The sequence below is a fragment of the Salarias fasciatus genome, chromosome 6, assembly GCF_902148845.1.
Source record: "Salarias fasciatus chromosome 6, fSalaFa1.1, whole genome shotgun sequence".
Taxonomy (NCBI): Eukaryota; Metazoa; Chordata; class Actinopteri; order Blenniiformes; family Blenniidae; genus Salarias; species Salarias fasciatus.
Genome location: NC_043750.1, coordinates 20166083 through 20189048, shown reverse-complemented (window position 1 = coordinate 20189048; position 22966 = coordinate 20166083). Strand labels below are relative to the sequence as shown.

At 40.6% G+C, this 22966-nt stretch overlaps 3 protein-coding genes across 3 annotated transcripts; 1 reads left to right on the top strand and 2 right to left on the bottom strand.

The window, feature by feature from the left end:
• Positions 1 to 29: 29 nt before the first annotated feature.
• On the bottom strand, positions 30 to 8104 carry snapc3 (small nuclear RNA activating complex, polypeptide 3). Its single transcript, XM_030094370.1, has 9 exons — positions 7864 to 8104; positions 5828 to 5911; positions 5568 to 5646; positions 5279 to 5383; positions 5019 to 5168; positions 4774 to 4856; positions 2889 to 3047; positions 391 to 498; positions 30 to 304 (listed from the first exon to the last, which is right to left on the bottom strand). The coding sequence occupies exons 1-9, from the start codon at positions 8097 to 8099 to the stop codon at positions 157 to 159; spliced, it is 1152 nt and encodes a 383-aa protein (XP_029950230.1). The 5' UTR covers positions 8100 to 8104; the 3' UTR covers positions 30 to 156.
• A 3260-nt stretch (positions 8105 to 11364) lies between these two features.
• LOC115390411 (tetratricopeptide repeat protein 39B-like) lies at positions 11365 to 15149 on the top strand. The gene is made up of 16 exons (XM_030094270.1): positions 11365 to 11459; positions 11577 to 11708; positions 11795 to 11871; positions 12126 to 12255; positions 12346 to 12451; positions 12860 to 12925; positions 13017 to 13125; positions 13232 to 13299; positions 13389 to 13448; positions 13561 to 13722; positions 13815 to 13906; positions 13979 to 14099; positions 14186 to 14297; positions 14388 to 14505; positions 14749 to 14865; positions 15035 to 15149. The coding sequence occupies exons 1-16, from the start codon at positions 11365 to 11367 to the stop codon at positions 15147 to 15149; spliced, it is 1680 nt and encodes a 559-aa protein (XP_029950130.1).
• A 3841-nt stretch (positions 15150 to 18990) lies between these two features.
• LOC115391025 (uncharacterized) lies at positions 18991 to 20412 on the bottom strand. Its single transcript, XM_030095114.1, has 4 exons — positions 20337 to 20412; positions 20112 to 20221; positions 19759 to 19874; positions 18991 to 19437 (listed from the first exon to the last, which is right to left on the bottom strand). The coding sequence occupies exons 1-4, from the start codon at positions 20409 to 20411 to the stop codon at positions 19136 to 19138; spliced, it is 603 nt and encodes a 200-aa protein (XP_029950974.1). The 5' UTR covers position 20412; the 3' UTR covers positions 18991 to 19135.
• Between the last annotated feature and the right edge of the window lie 2554 nt (positions 20413 to 22966).

Here is a 22966-nt window from a genome sequence, read left to right as displayed (position 1 = left end):
TTCCTTAAAAAATCACAATATAGCAAAATATAAGTCCTTTTTATTTCAAACAAGAAAATCTGGGATATCAAAACATAAACATCTTTTTCTTAATAGCAATGCTTAAAAAAATAAAACCTCTGAAAGAAAGACATTACATTTCAACAGGGCAATGTATCAGTTAAATGCGCCACGGTCCACGTAGGGATACGCCTGAAAATCCCCCAGTTTGTTGCCTGCGGCGTCGTAGTGCAGCATCCGGAAGCATTTGTCACAGAAGACACACGGATCACTGGGGGCGAAGTGATCGTTGGTGGTGAACCATCTAAAGAAGGTAGACAGTTAAAAAAAAGGTGTTAAGTATTTAAAAGTCAAAGTTACTGAAGTTTTTGTTGTTTTTTTTTAACCCACCTGCCAATGAAGATATGGCAAACGGCACACTTCTGTGTCAGGATCCGATGCTTGTGTATGAGCAGAGGGTAGAGCTCCTTGTCCAGGCAGTCGTCTTTATGGGCCAGTCTGTGAGGAGGGAGAGGAGGAGGAAGAGGGTCACTCCAGAAAGGCTGTGAGTGCTGAGATTTGTCTCACCCTGCTGGCATGCAGAGCTGCTTTCATGTGTGGTCGCCCTGCTTACGCCAACAAAAAACAAACCACCTCTCAGACATTTACGCATCATATCTTGTGAGAGCCATCAAACGTGGCAGGACAATGGGCGGCTTTATTTCTCAGGCTTGTAGTAAGAACCCAGAGACTTACAGCGTCAGGCTATCAACAGCATCACCTCCTGTACAGTAGTAATCCGCTCATCTGTTTACGGTGGATGGAGGCAAAGGCAATTATTCAGAGTGTGGAGGTAGACATTTCCACGCTCCGAACCAAGAGAACAAGCGTCTAATTGACGATGAGCTCAAATGACCCTGGATCGCCGCGCAGTTATTTCCATGAAGAAAAACTCTTGCGTCACAGATCATTTGGTTAACTAGTGAATAACCAGCATTGACTATTTTAAAAACTGATATTCAGATACTTCCGTCATGTGCAAAAGTCATGCGGAAAGTGTTGCCTCCTGTAGTTTTTCGAATTTGATTTGGCTTTTCTGATCACTTCATGTTAAGAGTCACGTGGATGCCTTCAGGTTCGATGCTGCAGACGGAATAAAGGAAACACTGTCGCCTCAGAAGCCTGCAGCACTGCAGTCTGTCTCCACAGGTGTGTTCCTACAGCCAGGAATAATGCAGGTGAGACTAACTGCTGGTTTTGAACGGACTACATGTGGAAATGCATGATTCTTTTCTCTGTATTTATTAACCCTGCAATGGATCCAAACCCGTGGCTCAGGTCATGGAGCAGGCTGTTGTATTTCTTTATGCAGCAGGGCAACAAGGAGCTGTTTCCACAGAGCTCCAGGTAGAAAAACTGTTTGCAAACACCGTTTGTGTTTCAGCATGAAAACTTTTTTTTTGTGCAAAACCTTCAGGAACTGTTTAAAAGAGTGTTTTACGGTTACTTATGTTGACCTACGAGAGAGCATTTCCTGAGGCCATCTGGTGTGATGTGGTGACGTTTTCAGTCATGCTGCATGCATGACAGCTTCTGGTCAGTTGTAGTAATGCATTCAGTACAGGAATTAAATGCATTAACCAGAGTAAGTCATTACTGCACTCACAAGATCTAATATTTCCTGGAGTGGAGTTTTCCTGATGATCAACGAGCCTCCATTACACTGAAGAGTTGCAAAAAAAAGATGCAAATTGATTCTCGGACTTGCAGCCAATCTCCATTTATTGCTGAGAACGCAGGTTTTTCCAGTCTGTTGTCTTATGTTCATATGCCAACTGATTCAAAGCATTCTAAAGTTCTGTATCCTCGGTTCAAAATCTAATGGAGATTTTATGAAGTTTAATTTTAATTGAAAGAAAAATAATCAGTAAATGAAGGTTGTGTTCACACTTGTGGTGTAACTTAAGTCTGTGTTTGTCTGTGTTTGACAGACGTCACATCAACAGCCAACCTGGTTTCAGATCTGAAAAGTTGGACTTCAGCGGCCATCAACCCGCCGCTCACCCCTCACACTGAGGTGTAAGCTGCGACTTTTCCATGTTTGTAACGTCAACAGAACACAACATGGCTGACTGTTCTGAGATCTCTCCCTGCCCCATGTTTAAATCTGTCTCCCTGACAGAGCGGTTATTCTGTTGACTGACTGTATTCCCAGTTTTGAGCACCAGGAAATGACAAATGGATAAATAAAGTTGTCTGAATTGAGCTGAAAAGTTAAACATGAAGCAAACGAATCACCATTTTTTGGTAGATATATTACTATAAGGCAAATCATTTCTGCTTTGGCCATTGATCGGCTCCAGGGTGATCAAAGACAGTCTGAAGTTATCTGAGTACTGTGACAATTAGAAAACACCTGTGTGAAGCCAATCTATCAGCAAGAAGCTCCCACAAAGTCCCACTGTTAAAAAAAACAAACAAAAAAAAAAAAAACCTGCTGAAGAGGAATCAATTTGCTAAAGAACACATGAACTGGCCAACAGAGAAATGGAGAAACATCAGGTGGACTGATGAAAGTAAGATCGTTCTCCTTGGGTTCAAGGGCTGCAATGAGTTTATCAGACAACTCCATACACTGGACTGAATTCACAGTAAAGCACGGTGGTGGAACCATCATGACATGGTCATGGTTCTCTTTACTATGGTGCTGATCCTACTGATCAATCAGGAATCATTTTGCATATATTTTAATATTCTAAAAAGTCATGTTTCCTTATACCGAAGAGGAAGTGCTTTAACCTGACAAGTGAGAGTGTTCTCGGTTCACATACAGATTCTCCGGTTTCCTCCCACAGTCCATAAACATGGACGTCAGGTTGATCGGTCTAATGCCAACGAAAAGCACCGACCTGACGTCTGTGATGATGACCAGGTGCTCGCAGTCGCCCTGGTGACAGTAGAGGTACGGGAACCCCACCTTCACCGTCAGATCCACAAACCGCGTGTCCTCCATCTTAGCCTGGCGGTAGTCTGGGAAGTTCCGGGCCTTCGCCCATTCGATGATCGTCCTGCATCACAAGCACCAGATAACAGGTCATAAATAAAGCAGTGAGGTGGCATCACGGCGACATCGAGCTTCCGGTGTTTATCTGTCCGACGGGGCCTCATGATATTTCCACACAGGAGACTGAAATGCACTATAAAGACAGAGGGTTTCTGTGAGTCACACACACCCATTCATAATCTCAATTGGATATATGGCTGCAGGGGAAGGCTGACTGCAGCGGTGTGACTGTGGATTTTAACAGACTGACTTAGACTTAATGAGCCTGACATACTTTATCTGCTGTTGGAAAAGTGGATTACCACAAAGCAACATTCAGAGAATTTCAGAGCATGAATGAGACCAGATCAGCTCAGATGTTCTACCACAGGAACTATTGACACCTCTGTTCACTTCTCTGTGCGGGCAGGAATCACAAGGAGTCAATAAATATCTGAGCCTGGAGTCCCTGTTCGTGTCGGCTTCGGCGGATTACAGCCGTGTGGTGGAAATATTAAAGATAACTGTTACATCTGAATATTTTATTGTATCGTGGAGTTATTTTTGGGTGGCAGAGGTCGGACTCCAGAGGACATGTCACCACCACTGCTCCCTGAGCAAGACCGCATCGGATTCACAGGTTTCATCGTTACTCTTGTCAGGCATGAGCTGAAGCATCTTAAAGAGACTGGTGATTCTCAATTTACTTCATGGAATTATTTAAAAGAAATAAAGGTCTTTTTATAAACAATTGAATGGACCATCAGATAAAAAAAAATACTTTAATGTATGACACTATTGTAACTGTGATTTTAATGCAGACTTTCAAATAAAAAGCTGGGATCTTAATGGTTCTTCTGAGTAATTTCACAGGTTTTACAGCTCTGTATTGATGTGAATTCACTTCCATTCACTCTGACATTAACTGCACCACTGTAGACTTCCACATAAAGGGAAACCTAAACTCACAACTTTCACTACTCTAATAAAATCTCCCTCACTCACAAATGATCCTCTCCAAATCCCTGCCTTTAAGATGGCATCCAAGGTTAGGTTTAAAGGTCAGGGGTTACGGTTAGGGGTCAGAGATTAAGGATAGGTTTAGGATTAGGGGGGCCAATTTGTCCTGAAATGCATCTTTAAGAAACGGACGCATCCATTTGGGGCTAAACCTTTCAGCTTCCTAAATCATCTTCCTTAAAGCATCAATCAATCAATCACCACAGAGTGAATCACAGAACGTCAGCTGTCATGAACAGCAAGAGAAAATAATTGAGATTTGACATTTTCAGGTTGTTTTCTTCAATCTAATCTCCTTTGCTGTTTATTTTAATATTATTAATTATACGATTCTGATCTGTTTGAATTCATCTTCAAACAGAAGGCAAAACTTTCACATTAATACCACTTAACTACAGTCGTGTTATGAGTTTAAAAAAAAAAAACTAATCTGTGAGAATTTTTCCCTTCAATTGAATTTCAATGCATCTTAAGACCAAACAATAAACCCACAGTCAAGTCAAGAGATGCATTTAGGGAATTATACAACAACTAACAGGCTTAGACATGGATGCCAAAAAAAGTTTTTTTCTAAAAAGCACCAGAATTCCAGCAAGTTTCCGAGAAGACCGGCGGAGTCAGAGGAATCTTACTCCAACTGGACAAAGTGACATTTCAGGCATTCACTGATGCCTGGTAATCTAGATTCTGTCCATCTCTGCTTCAAACCTCCCAGTAGAGGTCAGACTCACAGGCTGATGTCCTGGCACTCAGGAAACCTCATGTCATTGTAGAAAACCCCCTCAAAGAAGAAGAAGGCCGACTTGAAATGATCCTGAAACAGAACACATGTAAATATTCACTACATTTTAAAAGTTTTCACATCTTTCAATCAACAGGCCTTGACGCAATTATTTTCAAATAATAATAATTCGGAGTAATTTCAAGTGATACCTGTGACAAAACAAAACGGTTTGGATTTACAGTAATGTGTTACTTTGCTGATGAAGTCTGGAGCCACGTCTGGGTTGTTGCTCAACTCTCCACAGGCTTGCAGGTCGCTGACGCAGCAGATCGCATCCCTGAGGTCTGTCAAGCGATGGGAGCCCGTCACCAGCAGAGTCATGTGTGGCCTGACGTAGAGAAACTGGGAGAGACGGATGAAAATGTCACAGAGGAGGTCATTCATCAACTTATTCCAGCAAAAAGATCTGCAGCGGTGTGTAAAAAAAGAAAAAAGGAAAAATGAAGGCTCACTTTCTCAAAGGTGGCTGGGTAGTAAACATTGAGGGTTAGGATGACTTCTCCTTCGGGGATGAAGTCAGTCACCGCTTCAGGATTCCTACTAACAGTTGAACGCTCCTGGAGACGAAACAGAGAACCACAGACTCACATAAAAACATGAATGGAATTACAAATGTCTGTTGCTGCTATTACAACTGGCTGCTCAATGGTAAATGCTGACAGGGAGGATTAAATGAAAGTGGTGATTACGTGGCGTTTTTATTAGACTGATCACTCCTCTGCGACAATTTAATGAACCCACCAGCTCATCCGCGTAAAGGTCATGTCTGTTCTTGGTGACTTTTAGAGTGGCTTTATAGTCTTGCTTCTCTTTCCTTTGTCTGTTTGGCAGAAAAAGAAAATTAATTATTAGAAGGCTACCACACTGAATAGAAAAGGTGTACCAGGCTGAGGTGCACATCTTCTAGAAAGCATTGCATTCTGGGTTACATGTTTAAATGTAATTTTAACCATGTCATGGCGAGCAAAGCCTCGGACGCCCCCCGTGAACACGATGCTTACTGAAGTGTTTTGAGGGTGGAGTCTGGAGGGACAACATCTGCGTCTGGCTCCTGGTTTTCAGGATAGCAACGAAGTGAATCCAGACTTGAAAAGACAAATAAAAGCAAAAGTCAGGTGATTTTCTTCTTTTAAACTGGTCAAATGGTGCAAAGGTATCTTGAAAGGGGAGTAAAATAAATAAAACCAGCATTTATATCACAGTGAAGAAACCACTTTTCAATCAGAGCCAAACATCAAATATCTGGATATGTGCCAAACACGTGCAAAAGGGCAGACATGGTCTAGGCTTTGACCACTGGAGGTTCTGGCCATAATCTGACTTATTTGCAAGTATATGTTCATTTATATGTAATCTGAATCAGATTTATGTTTCACACGTGTACTCAGAACTGTGACAAGGAGGCTGTGATGACCAACTCTGCAAATTAACGTAGCCTACATTTTCTATTTAATGAGGTGAATAATCGAGTAATTCACAGTCAGTTTGTGGTGCAGGCTTTTCTACAGACGATTAGGATGAGATAATGCTCTTAGCTGGGATGTTCTTCACTAGGATTCAGCATATTTTAATCATCTCTTTACAATCATACAATCATAGTGTTTGCGATAAAAAAAAAATCAGCCATTACATTATGACCACCTGTCTGAACTTGTGACGGTGTGCTGCAGTAAGATGTCTGCAGTAAACCTTGTGAATTGTGAGTTGGGGCCTCCATGGATTGGACTTTTTTGCTGATCAAGTGCATCTCACAAATGCCTGAAGCTTTAGGATCAGGGGAATTCGAAGGACATGAGAACACCTCAAACCTTTTTTTTTTTTTTTAATGTATGTTGAAGCGGTGAACACTTATAAAGTTCCCTTGAAAGGGTGTATATGGTCTGCAGTATCCACATGGATGGCTGGACCCACAATTACCCAACAGAATATTGTCCAAAACGTCACACGTTGTTCTTCTAACTAAAGCCATCAATCTGATGTAAAACAAAAAGGGATTCATCAGACCTCCTTCTTCCGTTGCTTTGTGAATCACTCTTGCTGCTCAGCTCTCTACTGTTGGCACCTTTGGCAGTGAACATAAATTGTAAAGGGCAAACTAAGAAGTCTGCAGTGCGACAGAAAATAAATCTACTTGAAATAAACTATGTATTGTGACTTTTTTTTTTTTATCACAATAATTTTGAGCAACACCAGGTAATCTGTTGGACGCGGGGTCAGCCTCTCTCGCTGCATGCATCAATGAGCCACTCACCACCCTCATGGCTTTTCCTTCAATGGACCACTTAAGATAGATAGTGATCACTGAAAATGACTAACACTCTACAAAAGATGTATTTTTGGAGATCTTGAGCCCTGCATGGTTTAGATTTCTCACTACTTCGGCACACCTGAATCTCAAGACTATCTCATCGCCGATCAATTAAGAAAGTCTAATAAGGACCCCTCATTGCACTTAGGGGTCTTGCAGCAAGTAAACATCTAAAGCAGGGGCTGTCAATCCTGGTCCTCGAGGTCCGGTGTCCTGAATGTTTCAGGTCTCTCCCAGTTGCAGCACAAGTGGAGAGGTTCGTTCTGGGCTATTTCATAAGCCTGATGGGGACAACACTGACATTAGATTGGGGCGTGCTGAAGCAGAGAGGCCTCGAGGACCAGGATTGAGAAGCCCTGATCCTAGAGATCAGAACTGCACTGAACAGCTCTGGCTATCACAATATTCCCTGCATCTAGTATCTGTTTTCAGTCCACTGGCTTCAAGTACACCCCAACCACCTCCTGGTATCCTTCTACAGTCCAAAAAACATGCATCTGAATGACTGAAATCTACTTGTGTAAATGTGAGTATGTGACTGTCTTGTCTGTGTGTGTGTGTTTGCTCTGTGATGCTCTGTGAGCTTTCAACCTACAGTTGGATAAAGCAGCACGGAAGTTGGATGAAGGAGACATCTGTCTCATTTTTTATGTATCTAATGACCAAGTATCATGGTATGCCAATCATCAGCGTTACTAAACGTCGGCTTTCTGTACAAACTCTTGATACCTGCACACAGACTTGAGTTCAGCCATGATCTCCGCACCGACGCCCATCTCTCGAGCGAAGTTTGCGTCAAACGCGTCGCCGTCGCCCTCCTGCTGGAAGGAATAGTCCTTCAGCTTCAGCCTCTTCAGCCACTCCTCCCTGAACGAGCCGATGTGAAACGGCTTGGTGTTCACGTCGCTATATTCATAATCTGGGATGTTTGCGTTTGACGCGCACAGCCGCTTGGACGCCGCCATGTTTTCTGTAGTCTGCGAGGGAGCAGAGGATTATGGGTAATGTTGTTTTAACACGAAAACTCGCAATTTATCGTCTCGATATTAATAACACAAAAAAATAAACAAATATTTTGAATGATGTTCACTTATTATTTGAACTGATTAAAAGTTTTGTCTTTTCACTCAGGGTGGTCAAACATAGTGCTCGCAAAAACAGGCATAATGTTGCTCACAGGTGAAAAACAAGCAAACATAAAAGATATTAAAATTAATTCTTCAATCCAAAACTTTTTAATGCAGCAGTGAATGTTAGCTATCCATAGCAAATGACAGTTGAGCCATATAGCAGAGAAGAATTAAATCACTTTTTTTATATATATATAAAATATGTAATAAATCCTAAAGTGACCTTTTGTTCTGCACCTTTCTGAGTCATAAATAATAACTCTCTGAATGAGAACAGTGTGACCAGCAACATAACAAAAAAGGCCACAAGGACATCATTCCCAGAATTGTGCCTAAATTTGAACAATCCTGCCAACTTGGTCAAACAGTGCACGCCACAAGGAACAACTCTAGGAATCATTCAATTCATCACACAAGAGTCTCTCATCTGCCTCTCTAATTCTGATTTAGTGCCAGTTTGAGCAAAATTGAAATGATTATTTTCTTTTTATGCAACCTTTTCCACCGTCGAGTGACTTGTTACTGTCATGTTCAATGCCTTGGCAGAGTCTACAGCCAAGTGCTCCCAGATTTCAGTCATTATAAAGCCTTAACAAAGTTTAGAAGGAACATTTAAGCTTGTAATTGGTTTTTAAGCTTGGGTCTGTAGTCTTGAGTTTTCACATTACTCTGATGACATTAAATGTAAAGTGATTACAGGAAACTATGGTGAGATGAACTTTCAAGAAACCATGACTCTTGTCAATTAACTGTCCTTTTGCTGTTTCTTTGTATTGGCAGGTCTGGTAACTTCAGACTGCAAAAAAGAGTGAAACTGTTCACATTTGCAGGCTCGGACACACACACACACACACACACACACACATGCAGACCAACAAGTCCTCCTACTCAAACGACCACCATGATATCTCAGTCATATCAGCTGCGAGTTTCGAGTTTTTATAGTAAATAAATCTTAAATTGGGAGTTGAGATAAGGTTTGTATGTGTGTTTGTAGACACGTCTTCGTCAGCTTTTCTGCAAGGCTTAAATTCACCCATCGTTCATGCTTAATCCTGTGCATGGTCATGGGGTAGCTGGAGCCATTCCCAGCTAACTTTGGGTGAAGGCAGGATACACCCTGGACAGGTCACCAGTCCATCACAGGACAGCCAGAGAAACACGCAACCACACAGACTCACATCCAATTTACAGCCACCAGTTAACCTGCCATGCGTGCTTATGTACTGCGGGAGGAAGTCTTTTTATTGACGATATCACACTTAGGGTCTTATCAGCAGAATTACACTGTGGTCAGTTTCATAGCTTTTCATTTGTCCTGGTTATATGTACTATATCACTTCTATTAAATCGCAAAGAGTGTAAGTACACCAATTGTAAGCAGTCCCAGCTGATTCTGAGCAAAGACAACACCCTCTCACTCTCTCCCGCTCTCTACTACAGAGGAAATTTAGAATAGTGAATAAAGAGTATCCAGGGAGAACATGCAAACTCTACACAGACAGGCTTCCAGGTCTCCTCTGATATGAGATTTATTGTAACAAGGACAAGTAAAAAAGCTATAAAACACAAGATAGATATAAAATAGCCAACAGCTTATATTGGGATGCTTTCCACATGTTCCTAAGTCACACACTGATTTGTAATTATCTCTTGTGAGACTACCCTGTGTCTTTATTTGATTGAAGTAACCCACCAACAGTCATTGGTCCTTGTCTAGACGCTTTCACAGGCTAATGTGTAACAGGCAGATCTGGATGAAATGCTCATGTGCTTTTAAAGACAGCTCATCTCTGAGCCTGAGATGAGGAAAATATTATATAAGGCATTTATAACCATGTCCCGTGATCTGAGGAGGAAAAGTGTGGGGTGGTCCTGTGGGTCCAGCCCACTCCAGAATCTCACCTTATAAATACCCGGACAGACAGAGAGATCCATCACTTCATCACACACCAGACCTCTGCAGCTGGACTGCGTCTTTTAATCAAACTTCAAATGGAGACGAAAGGCAACTCACTGCAGCAGGCAAGTTTCTTAACCTTCTCAGCAGAGTTAAATATAGTAATGACTAATATGTGCTTCTTTCATTTCTTTTTTTTTTTTTTTTTAACTATTTTAAGTAAGACCGTGAAAGTGTTCTAGTGAAAATAAGCTGGTTTAAAGAAATTATTTGAACTAATTTAATTTCCAAACAAATCATGAGCTCGGGTCATCAAAATATCACTGAGGGAAAACAGAAAATTGATTTTTTTTTGTAGTCGTTTTTTTTTTTTCGAGAAAACGCCAAATAGTCTCATGGACGCGTCAAATTCCAGCTCTTTATGACCTGTTACTGATTGTTTAATGACATTTTTTTTATCGGTCTAAAAACTACACGTTTAGGAAAAGGACCTACCCGAACATCCAAAAAGTCGCTTGAAAGTCATCGAAGAACTGCAAAACATTTCCCAAATGAAAATAGCACAGCGAAATTAATATAAAAGTAGTTTTGGCATTAGAAATCTGTGGGATTATTCATAAAATTGTGCTTTAAACGTTATGGTGTTGTCACCGTACTACTTGAAATCAATTAAAACTTTTAGAAAATGTTTTCTTCATTTCCCTTTTTTTAAATGTTCTGTCAAATTTTCTTTCAGGTGGACCTCAGTGACCACATTGAAGATGTAGCGTAAGTAAAGACTAAATGCCTTCATCTGGTTTACTAAAATACCAGATTCGCAAAAAATCAAATTTTCATCTCATCAGTCCTGTTTGTAATGCAATGGCCTACTACAACACTTGAGGTCGCACTACTCCCATTTTACTCCAGGGGGGGCTGAACCTCTTCCTGCAGAGCCCCAGTCCTGCGTGTTTGCCCTCTTTCTGCCTCAACACACCTGGATGTAGTGATTCTGTCCTGGCAGTAATAAGCCTGTCGAAGCTCTCAGATGTGTTGAAGCAGGGAGAGTTAAAACCTGCAGAGGTTCAGTTCAGACACCCCTGTTTCACTCCATTATGGCAACAGACTCTTTGTTTTTCTGCCCAATTTCAACTTTTATTTGTTTGATTGATATGATTCTGTTTAAATGTGACTTTTTCACGCTCCTGTAGACCATTCAAAATGGATTTGGAGTCAGCGCTGAAGGAATGCTCCTCTGCACTCGACCTTTTTCTGAACAACAGGTTCATGGACGCATTGGCTCTTCTGAAACCCTGGTGAGCTACAAGACACTTATTGATTGGTATTTTGGTGAGGCTGCATGCATTAGTTCTTCTCGTTCAACAAGAGCTCCTTGTTTTTTAATGACTTTGTTGGGTATCGATCTCCTTTAGGAAGAATCAGAGCATGTATCATGCGATGGGCTACAGCAGCATCCTGGTGATGCAGGCAGCCATGACCTTTGAACCAAAGGACATAGATACTGCCATGGCATCGCTCAGGGAATCCCTGCAGACCTGTGAAAAGTATGGTTTGTTAAAAAACACTTTTTTATGTGAAATTGAGGATTTTCTTTTAAATGTATAACTACACAGAGCATTTCTACACTTAGATTTCGGAAGAAGGTTGGGTTAATGGAGAGCATAGCCAACTTCTGGAACAGACAGTCGACTGATAAACTGACCGAGGGTGAGTGAACTTCTGTGTGAATTCACTGAACATCTCATTTTGACCCATAAAAGCAGAATGAATTGCGTAACATGATGCATTTTAACCAGACCATAAATAATTGTAGATTAGATGCAGTTTATTGCAGAGGGGCAAAACTAATTTACAAACTAGAATTTACAGATGAGGTCATCTGCAAGATGTCAAACATTATATAATTTTCCTAAAGCCTTTTCTTTGTTTTTCATGCATCTGTCATTTATTCTGATTAACAGAGGAGATGCACGCTGAGCTGTGCTACGCTGAAGTCTTGCTGCAAAAAGCTTCTCTCACGTTCCTGGACGAAAGCATCATCGGCTTCATCAAAGGAGGAATGAAAATCCGTAACAGCTATCAGATTTACAAGTAAGAAGCTCAGAGTGTGTTTGCTGTGAAGGCAAGGATTCAGATTTACATGAAGAGAAGTGTATTTTAACTTGTTGACTCTCCGTTCAGGGATTGCCAGACCATGATAAACAGCTTGGAGGACAAGGAGAAACAGAAACAAACGTACGTTCATTTCACAGGAGGGGTCAGCATGGGTATCGGATCATTTAATTTGGTAAGAGAACACACACACACACACACACACACACACACACACACACACACACACACACACACACACACACACACACACACTCATGCTTTCTGTGGAATAGGTAATGTAAACATCAATGAGCTATTTATGATTTGCCTGATGGCAGACAAAAGTGTGCCATCTAGTGGTCAGAGTATAGTTTTGCAGAAGAAAGCCTAATAACAGCTGGACACCAGTCATGTGTCAAAAGTAAACAAAAACACATTTTTATGATTGTGGGTTATTCCAGACTTTGAAAATTGTATTATGCGCTTGACCACACATTATGTCATCTCTGGCAATGGAAGGACCCCAATCCTACAAAATGATCTGTTGTTTCCAATAAAGTAACCCCAACCAAATTATGATGTGTTTTATTTTCCATGCCAGATGCTCTCACTGCTTCCATCCAGAGTCCTCAGACTGATGGAGTTTCTGGGCTTCTCAGGAGACCGGGTGGGTGGCATCACTCCACAATTAAAGAGCTCAGGCCTTCCAACACTGTTGAAATAGACTCAATATTGCTGTATTTTTTTTTTCCTCACAGGAGATGGGTTTGTCAGAGCTGAGATCGGGAGCAGCGAGTAACAGCTTGCGCTCCATCCTGAGCACGCTCACTCTGCTGATGTTTCACCTCTACATCACTGTAATACTCGGTGAGCAGTAATGAAATAACGTAACTTCTTTTTCATCCAGGTTGAAAAGTATGAATCGGTAACACGTTTATGACCCTATAATGATTGCTGCCCACTCTGTCCCAAGGAACGGGAGATGGAAACCTCAGTGAGGCCGAGTCTCTGCTGGAGCCCTACTCCAAAAAGTTCCCCAATGTGAGCAAGTGGCATGTGTAGCTTTTGGAAACTCTGTTGTAGATTTTGCAAATGTGTTTCATATTTTCTTTTTAAAATGTTGTTCACAGGGAGCTCTCATGCTTTTCTACACTGCAAGAATCGCTGTGCTCAAAGGAAACTTCACATTTGTAAGTAATAGAGCCAAATGTATAATAACAGTTTTCCCTCTTTTCGTGCACGCTGCTCCTCTTCCTGGTTGAGACAGAAATGTGAAATGAGTGCGCCTGGGTTTCTGTGCAGGCTCAGGAGAAGTTCCTGGCCTGCATCGCCTCGCAGGAGGAGTGGCGGCAGATTCACCACCTGTGCTACTGGGAGCTGATGTGGGCCTACTCCTTTGAGCAGAAATGGAAAGAGGCTTATCGATACGCCAACTTCCTCTGCAAGGAGAGCAAGTGGTCTCAGGTATCTAATGTTACTTTTTAACCATGTAGTTCTATTTATTTTGTTCTGCCCTTTTCCTGTAGCAACAGCTGGATTTCTTCTTTCTCTTGTAGGCAATATATGTATATCAGAAAGCCTCCATCTTGAGCATGCTACCTGAGGAAGAGGTTAATAAACTGGGTGAAAATGTGGTGGACTTATTCAGGTATGCACAGGGAGTGCAATGTCTTATCTGTCCAGTAATGTGTAAAGTAATGATAAAATGTGGGGCTTGCAGGCAGGTGGACAGTCTCAGACTGAGAATTGCTGGGAAGTCGATTCCTACGGAGAAGTTTGCAGCAAAGAAGGCCCAGAGATATTCCTCCTCTGTCCCTGTGAAACTCGTCGTCCCTGCTTTGGTGAGGGAGTGATGGCGAGCGGGATTGAACCAAACTGCCCTTTTCCAGTCTGGAAAAAAAACAAACTAAACAATTTCTCGTCACAGGAAATGATGTACGTCTGGAATGGATTCACAGTGGTGGGCAAAAGACCCGGCCTGACTGAAAGCATCCTGTCCACCCTGGAGAAAGCAGAGGAGCAGCTCAAAAATGAGCAAAGTGAGTCAGATGGCAGAATTCATAACGCTGCAGGTCGTATTAGTGGGAGCAGAGTGTGAGAGCTCATACTTTGCTTCATCTTATCTGCAGACCCGTCAGAGTACCACTTGGACGACCAGTGTCTGGTCCAGCTGCTGAAGGGCCTGTGTCTGAGGGAGCTGGGCCGTCTGGTTCAGGCCGAGATCTGCTTCAATCACGTCATTTCCTGGTAGGGTCACCCTGCCACTGGAATCAACAACACAAATGTGGAAATACAGTTTCTCTCATTCCCAAACTCAGTGAAAATATACAGTTAACCTGGAAAGAGTATCTTCTGAACAGACAGAGGCTGTTTGGAATAGAGATGCTATCTCAGAACTCAGATAAATGTTATCAACAAACAGCTCAAAACATTGTTCTGTATGAAACATGACATTTATTTGCCTGCTGTCTCTGTCTTTTTTTATAACAGTGAGAATGATATTAAGCATGACAACTATCTGGTACCCTTCACCATGTATGAGCTGGGTCTTTTGCACAGACAGAAGGGCGACATCAGCAAGGCGATCACTATCATTGAAAATGTCAAGTAAGTGTTTTCAGCCCATTCACTCTCCAAGTTATTCATATTTGCTTTAAATTACCTGAGACTGATAATTCACAGGAAATATTTTTCTATATTTTTTTCCCCAAAATTATGCTTTCATTCCTGTTGTAGCACCAATGCAGCACTGTTTAATGAGTTTTCTGATTTATAGGATGAACTACAAAGACTACAACATGGAGTCGAGGCTACACTTCCGCATCCACGCAGCTCTGAATACCATGGGAACCTTTGCTGCCAAACTTCCTCCCTCGCGAACGCCAGCTTAGAAGGGCCTGCTGGAAGGAATTTGAGAATAAACCGTGACGCAAAACCTCCTCACCCATCTTGCTGCCTTCTAGTTGTGTGAAGAGATTGTTAAAATAATAACAGGGCAGATGCGTTACACTGTGTATTCAAGTTGGAAATTTCTCCAAGATGCACTTTGCTTTAAAAAAAATAGTGGTATCACTGTACATGATAGGTAACTGGAAGCTGAGTGGCTTATTATTTTTATTTTCAGGATAATCGAATGATTATCCAGGGGAATGTTTTTCTCAGGAGTGTGCTGTGGTTGAAGAAAACAGTGGGCTTGAGGGTAAAAAAAAATGCATCAAGGTAAAAAAAAAATATTCCAGGGTTCAATATAGACAACGTTAATTCATTTGGAGAGACAGAAAAATGTAGCTTGGAACTGTTTCACCTGTTTTAAAATGTGAGGCTATATCAAGATGAACAGTTTAGTCAGTCTCTGCAGGTAAATATCACCTTGTAAATATATTTGTAACGTTGCTCTGTGGTTTCTATTCTGCTTCCTCGAGGTACATGATGCCTGTCACCGGGAGGTCTCCAGTAAGGCTGCTCGTTTGGTTTCTGTCTGTAAATATATATATTTAAAGCTCAAAATTGTGAAAGTCTGATGAACTCATGAACCAACCAATAACTTAAGCTTTGGCTTAAAATTAAAAAACAAAAACAGATATTCATCAGTGGGAGGAATGAGCGATCACTCAAAGAACACTGGATGAGTCAGATAAGCTTGGTTGGTCTGAAGAAGAATGAAAACACTCATATTTATGGGTAGTGCAATTCCATCAGTGCCTTCAAACCTCCCCTGTGGGAGATTCAGCTGAGAGGAACTGACTCATGTTGTCCAATCAAACATGTAAAAGAAAGATAGTAAATAGAAGGATTTAGTAAGGTAAGCGAAAGATCTTTGTTTTTATGTTTTTTTTTTGTTTTGTTTTGTTTCTTAAAAACCCAGAATGTCGGCTTTGACCCTTTTCCCATTTGCTTTGTTGTACCTGAATTCATTTTTGCTTTTTTTTTTTTTTTTTTTTTTTTTTTTTTACACTGGGTATGTTGTGTCTCAAAGTGTAATTTCTTCAGTCTTGCATATTACATGGGAAATAAAAGTTGGTCAAAAAGAAAAAAAAGTGTCTACATTGTTACTGAATCTGTTTAGTCTGCTGTCATTGCAGAGATATTCATGGAGGGACGATTAAAAGGCTATGTGAAAAAATTTAGGCTATTCTTAGACTTTTCTGTGTCCAAATGTAGTAATAATACATACAGACTGACAATTTCCGAAGGAAGTTGTTTATTCAGAGTAAAAGATTCAAGAGAAACTATCCTTTATTGTACAACAAGATCTAATATATGTGTGCACTGCACATATGCAACCTTTATACATGTTTATTATGGAATTGTTTTTGTCATGCCTCAATTAAGAAATTGAACATCTGCAATGTGGAAATGTCTATTTTGTGCAATTCAGGCACAATAATATTTTGCTTTAGACGATCATGATGTAGAACACCCGCAGGCATGAAATGAAGTTGTCCATTAACTGTAATAGAAATAATTGTGATTTTACAGTTAGATGCTCTTCTGCTCGTTCTATTCCCCTCAACTGTTAAATCACAATCACACTGTACTGTTTTGTACAGTGTGATTATGTTTTGATCTGCCTTCACATTCACAATTAATGCTTTTCAATATGCTGCCAAATAGAAACTGGGCCAATTTTCCACCATATATTCATATAAAAGTCATTACAGTGGTCTAATTGTTCATTTTCCTCGGTTTGGATTTGCGTTGAATGAATGGCTTTCCCAGGAACTTTCTGGACAATAAGCCTGTTTAAATTTGTCCTTGATTGTGAATGAGTGTGATTGTATATGTGATAGACGTGTGTGTTTACCCTCCGACCTGTCCAGGTAGAGCTTGGCTTCTAAAGAATAAAAGAGGTTTGTAGAAGACAGATGGATGTCATTCTTGAAACAATCAGTGCATTTGTCACCTTAGCTAAGGAAATAATTTTGTCGACTCCATTTCAGTAATTACACACCTCTCCTAAATAAAGACTAACTGTGTTTGAAGCAAATGAAAGCCATGTTAACTTAGGTTTTATAGCACAAATGTGCATCGATCAAATTCTTTGATTGGTATACTCTGAGAAAATGTAACTCACAGGAGACAAAACAAAACAGGTAGTCAGGTTAAATGACCTTGGAGAGTGTAAAACGGTGCAGAACTGTTTTGACATGATGCACACTATGATTTTGGCCATCCATACATCCATCCATCAACACACACGTTCACATTCATGCCTTGGGGCAATTTACGGTCACCAATTAACCTCACATGCATATTTTTGGACTGTGGGAGGAAGGTGGAGTATGCAGAGGAAACTCATGCAGCGGAGCCAGAGTGGGGGCAAGGGGGCGGTCGTCCCAGGGCCAACAAGGTCATTGGGCCCCGTTTCATGTGATGTGTTCACATTTACTCGTAAATAAATTATTATAATAAAATGTGCAGTGTGTGTGAGAAGGTATATGCATATGATTGTGGGCTCCAATTTGCCAATTCTTACATTACGACTGTCCATGAATGCATCAGAGCTGTAAGCAGCGCTGATTGGCTGTGCGGCATGAACGAGTTTTTTCTTTTGCACTTGATCTGAACTCTTTGGAGGGAAGTTAAACAGTATGCTAAACACGATGCTAGCCGCTAGCGGTACTACCCAAAACCTAACATCGGAGCCATTGGTGAGTCAGTGAAACCTTCAAAAATATTATCTTTATCAGAATGCTGTGGTCTTAAACACCTGGCTATTTGAATGTGCCTTGTGTTGCTCTCAAGTATAAGAGACCGCTGAGTCTATTTTTTTCTCTAATATACGTGAATTCCAAAAGATGTAGATAGCTGTGTCTATATCTATCTGAATACATTGTGTAATTTTAGACCAGCTGTGTTCATTTTATATTCAAGCTGTATCAAAGATGGTACAGATGTAGCCAGTGAGTTTTTATCAGTTTTCAGCACCATGGACAGCGGACACTCGGAGATTGACACCTGTCAGGCTGCATTTCTGAGGCATATACTGTAGGTTCATACCGAGCCATCAAAGGGTCTCAAGATGTCTTAAGACGTGTCATAAGACGCATTTGTTGAGATGTCTTGAGATGTCTTGGTAAGTCAAGACGTGTCTATAAGACGCGTCTATAGACATGGGTCTTAAGATGTCTTAAGATGTCTTGAGATGTCTTAAGATGTCTTGGAAATATGAAGATGTCTTAAGATGTCTCAAGATGTCTTAGAAATATTACTGTCTCAAGATGTCTTGTAGACTCTATGCACAACTCAACCACTCCCTGAACTTCAGGAGGCTCGTTTCCTGTCTTTCATGATAGGATGAGCTGATTAATGCAGGTGTGTCTGAAGTTGTTACAGAGGTCAAACACACCTGCATTAATCAGCTCGTCCTATCTTGAAAGACAGGAAACAAGGAACCTCCTGTATGAGCTCCATACAGCCACTTAGTCTATTAGATGCAGCGGACAAAACTAAACTTTCTACTGCATCTAATGTATTTTGTGGCCATATGGAGCTCATACAAACCCACTTCAAAAAAACTATCCCTTTAAGGTATCCCTTTTCACTATTCCTTTTCCGTCAGTTGACTTTAACATTTTATCTTTTATTTCAGTTAAACTTTCATTACTAATGTCAAAAAAGAATGAAAAATTGTATGACATACTCAGCATTTAATAGTAAAACATAGTATTTACAGAATGATTATGTTTACAAACTGATTATATTTATATTGGTATCCTTCCACCCCCTATCGTTCCAGCCCCTATCATATAGGGCATACATCTCAAAATCACATTGTACACATTAAAGACTGCTTCATTCAGGCACAACAAAAACATCTGTATTTTGGACTGGTACCAGTCCAAGGCTTTAGCAGCACAAAGAACTGATTGAGTGTTTACTCTATATGAGAGTGAAGGAATGTGTTCATCAGGTATTGTTTGTTCCTGGAATTGTGGATGATTTTTTTGTCAACTATTTGACAGTACTGTTCATTGGTGGCAGTGGACTTTGTCCCGATTCCGAGCTGTCGATTTGGTTCCCAGAAGCATTTGTGGTGGAGGAACATGAGGGTGTCAGTGATGACTGCCGTTGGGAAGAGTAGTTTTCCTCCTTCTTGGTATTCTTTGCAGCCTGTCAGGGGATCTTCTCTGTGTTGAGGCAGGAAGATGGTGCCCTCAAACAGGACCAGTGGATTATCTGGGGAAAAAAACGTCATGCATTTAGCTATGGGTTACATCAATATGTTTAACTACAATATTTAACCTAACACGATAGCATCAAGCAGGGCCAGCTCTAGGCATAGGCGAACTAGGCGGCCGCCCAGGGCGCCACGTACAGGGGGAGCGCGCCGTGGCCGTATAAGGGGCATCCGACACTCCGTGTGAGCACTGGTCTGTGCTCTGACGGCCGATCATTCGGCTTTGTTCACCGCTAACCCCCCCCCCCGCCCCCACACACAGCTTGGTTCCTCTGTAATCTTCCTTACATATTTCATTCAAGATCTTTTAACTACTTTACCTGAGATGGTAGCCCATATGGCGGTGATTTTCACTGGTTGCCTGTCACTCACATGGGTTTGGTTGAGGGGGGCTGTCTCCACAAATGAGCCAACTTTTATAGTCTTTATATCAAATCTGCAAATAAAACAATACATGTTAAACACACTTTGGTTTGCTAAAAAGATGAATTATAAAAGGGGTATTCCACCTCTTTAGATAAATATCTAAGGTCCTAATCTAGGATGCACAGCATCTGGGAAATGCTATGCAATCCTATTGTGTTGTTGGTAGAAATGCAGTGCTATAATGCACTGAATACAGGTTTCTCAATAAAATACATTGCTTCCACTATTAAACACATAGATAACATACTTGTATTTTTGTGGGGACAGTGTAACACTCTGGTGTTTCGTGCATCTCTCCGGTTGCCCAGAAAGAGGGTTGTCAATGACGGTGATGACAGGCTTCCCCCGTATCCAAACCTAGGAAATAACAGCATATGATGCAAAAAAATGCTTCCATACAAAAATATTGTACTGATTTATTAATATGCATTGTCTGTACTTGACTGAGAATGATCAACTACAGGGATCATACCTTGGGTCCAAGGAAGATCTGTTCCCCTGCCAGGACTCTATCCTCCATCCTCTCCATGAGGTCCGGCTGCCGCATCATTTTTGCCACTTTCAGATGGCATAGTTCTGGCATTTGGTTTCCAAGCTGTAACCCTGTAAAGAAATAAGTTAGAATAAAATAAAGAATGTTGTTACCATCATTTTAGACATTGTTGGTAGAACTAACATGCAGGAATATGTTAACCCTTGACTACAGTGTTAAAACACATCCCTAAGTCCTGTTTTGGCTTTTTAAAAGCCACAGTTTGAGGTGTTGTAAAAACATAACCCATTATGTTTTTTAATTTGTTTTTACTCAGATCTCTGTATCTAGCTCAGCCCATTTAAAAATCTTAAACATTTTGGATTTTAACCATTGAAATTCCTTTTTTATAAGAGATGCAACTGATTTGGTGAAAAAAAAATGGTTATCAATTTAAAGTGACTGATTTTCAATTTAAAAAAACGATCAGAGGCTGGAGATTTTTTTACAATAACATTGACTTTAGTGCTTTTTCTTTTGCACCTCACCAGATTTTAATTTTTACTACCCTTTTTCCTGTGTTGGGTGTTAACAACCCACAACCTTACCTGATGTAAAATGTATCAGAAAAATATTTCATTTCTTTCTTTTCCTCAAGCTCATCCCTGATAAAAAATAACGAATACTTTCAAAAGATTATGGATTTGAACCTTTGAAATGCCCATTCCATATTGATTTGGTGGGAAAAAAACACACAAAATGACAGTTTTTCAAAATAATAAATAAATAATAAATAAATCAAAGGATGGATATTTTTTACGTGCTATCACACTCTTGGATATGTCAAAGATTAGTTAAAAAAAACAGGCTTTGGTGCTTTATTATATTTTGCGCAGCATCAGATTTTAAGTTTTACTCCCTACTGACTCCCATAATAACCACATTTTTTAAAATGCAGCCATTACACTGCCGTGGAACCACCTACAAAATTTGCATTTAAATTGTTAAAATCGACAATTTAAAATAGAAACGTTAGTTTTGATCAGGACTGAACCTGACAAAGAGATATGGGGAAAAAATGTTTTAAAAAAATAAATATTTGATACATTTTTACAGCAGGTAAATGTGTGACTTTTAAATAAACAGGACAAAGGGGTAGTAAATTTGCCTACAGTGTGTTTTCGACCATTTAAATTTTTATGATCACATTTTTTAATTAATGTAGAATAAATAGGGTTCCCACTCTTTTCGATAAATCATTTTCCAGGACTTTTCCAGGACGTTTTCCAGTGTCGAATAACCAACTAAAGTTACAACAAAGGTTGTGGGCAATTCTCAGAACAGAACAGAACCCCAGAACAGCCAAGATGGTCTGACAGACCCTTTGGGTTTTTATAATTGAAATAAATTTGTTAAAAAATAATTTCCCTGTCCTCTCCTAAATTAGTTGTTAGTTACTTGTATGTTTTTCTGAAGCAAATAAGGTCCTAACAATGACACACATAATATTACAAAGCATTTATACCTCCAAAGGCAAAAAAAAAAAAAAAAACATGCACTTTGCGGGGCTTTTTTTCTGGACTGATTTGTTTTGGTTCATGCGCGCATCTGAACAGGAAGCTAGCTCTGACAGCAGACAACCGGACAGACGGCCAAAAATATCAGCCAAATCCTAAAAGAAAGACAATAAAAAGAGGCATAATGAAGGTGGAAGAAGCTTTAGCAATGATACAAGAGGTCAGTGAGGGGGAATCGGATGGCGGAGACGTGTCGGACATCAGCGATCTTGACTGGAGTGAAGAGGAGGAAAGTCCTGAATCAGAGTCAGAACAGCCGCGGACCAAACAGCGAAAACAATGTAATCCTGCCCCAAAAATACCCGACCGACCTCCAGCTGCTGTCCAGTCCAGCAGAACCTGCAGCGGCGCATGGAAGCGCTCACGCGTCACCTCCAGGTATAGAGAATTACTGTAGGCTGCTGTCAGTTTACAACTAAATAATAATAACATAAAATGGTGTAAAAAATAAATAGATTAATGTAATAAATCTCAACAACAGTGAACAGGACAGTTGACAGCAGGAGCACTGCAGTGTCTCCAGGTGCCAATTACAGATTCAGGTAAAATATTATATCCTCCATCAAAGTACAGCAAACCATGTATTTCTCGTTTCCAGAAATTAATTTTAGAACGAACATATTTTCTTAATAAATACCGTTGTCCTGTCAAGCCTGCAGTCCCAGAATCAAAAGAGCAGGGTGAGGAATGACCGTGTGGGAAGGTGTCCGTCCTGATGCACAGCTGGGGAGACTTATTTTACTAATTTTAATGTTCTTGATTATTATTGACGGTTAATAATACAACTATTTTGTGTGTGTTGGTCTGTGTGTGCGTGTTTATCAGGGAAATGAGCGCGCGGAGTGTGTGTGAGAGGTGACGATGCGCAAATGCGCACTGTAAAAAGTGGTAGCACTTTATAATACGGCCCGCGTCTTACAGAGTAACTTCCCTTCTCTTACAGTGTAGTTTCCTCAACTGTGAAGGTAACTGTCGGACATGTACAAGTTATTTCGCGGAACCCGAGGAGTACTTACACTTGTGTCTGACAGCGTAAGTGCGGTTGTCTTACAG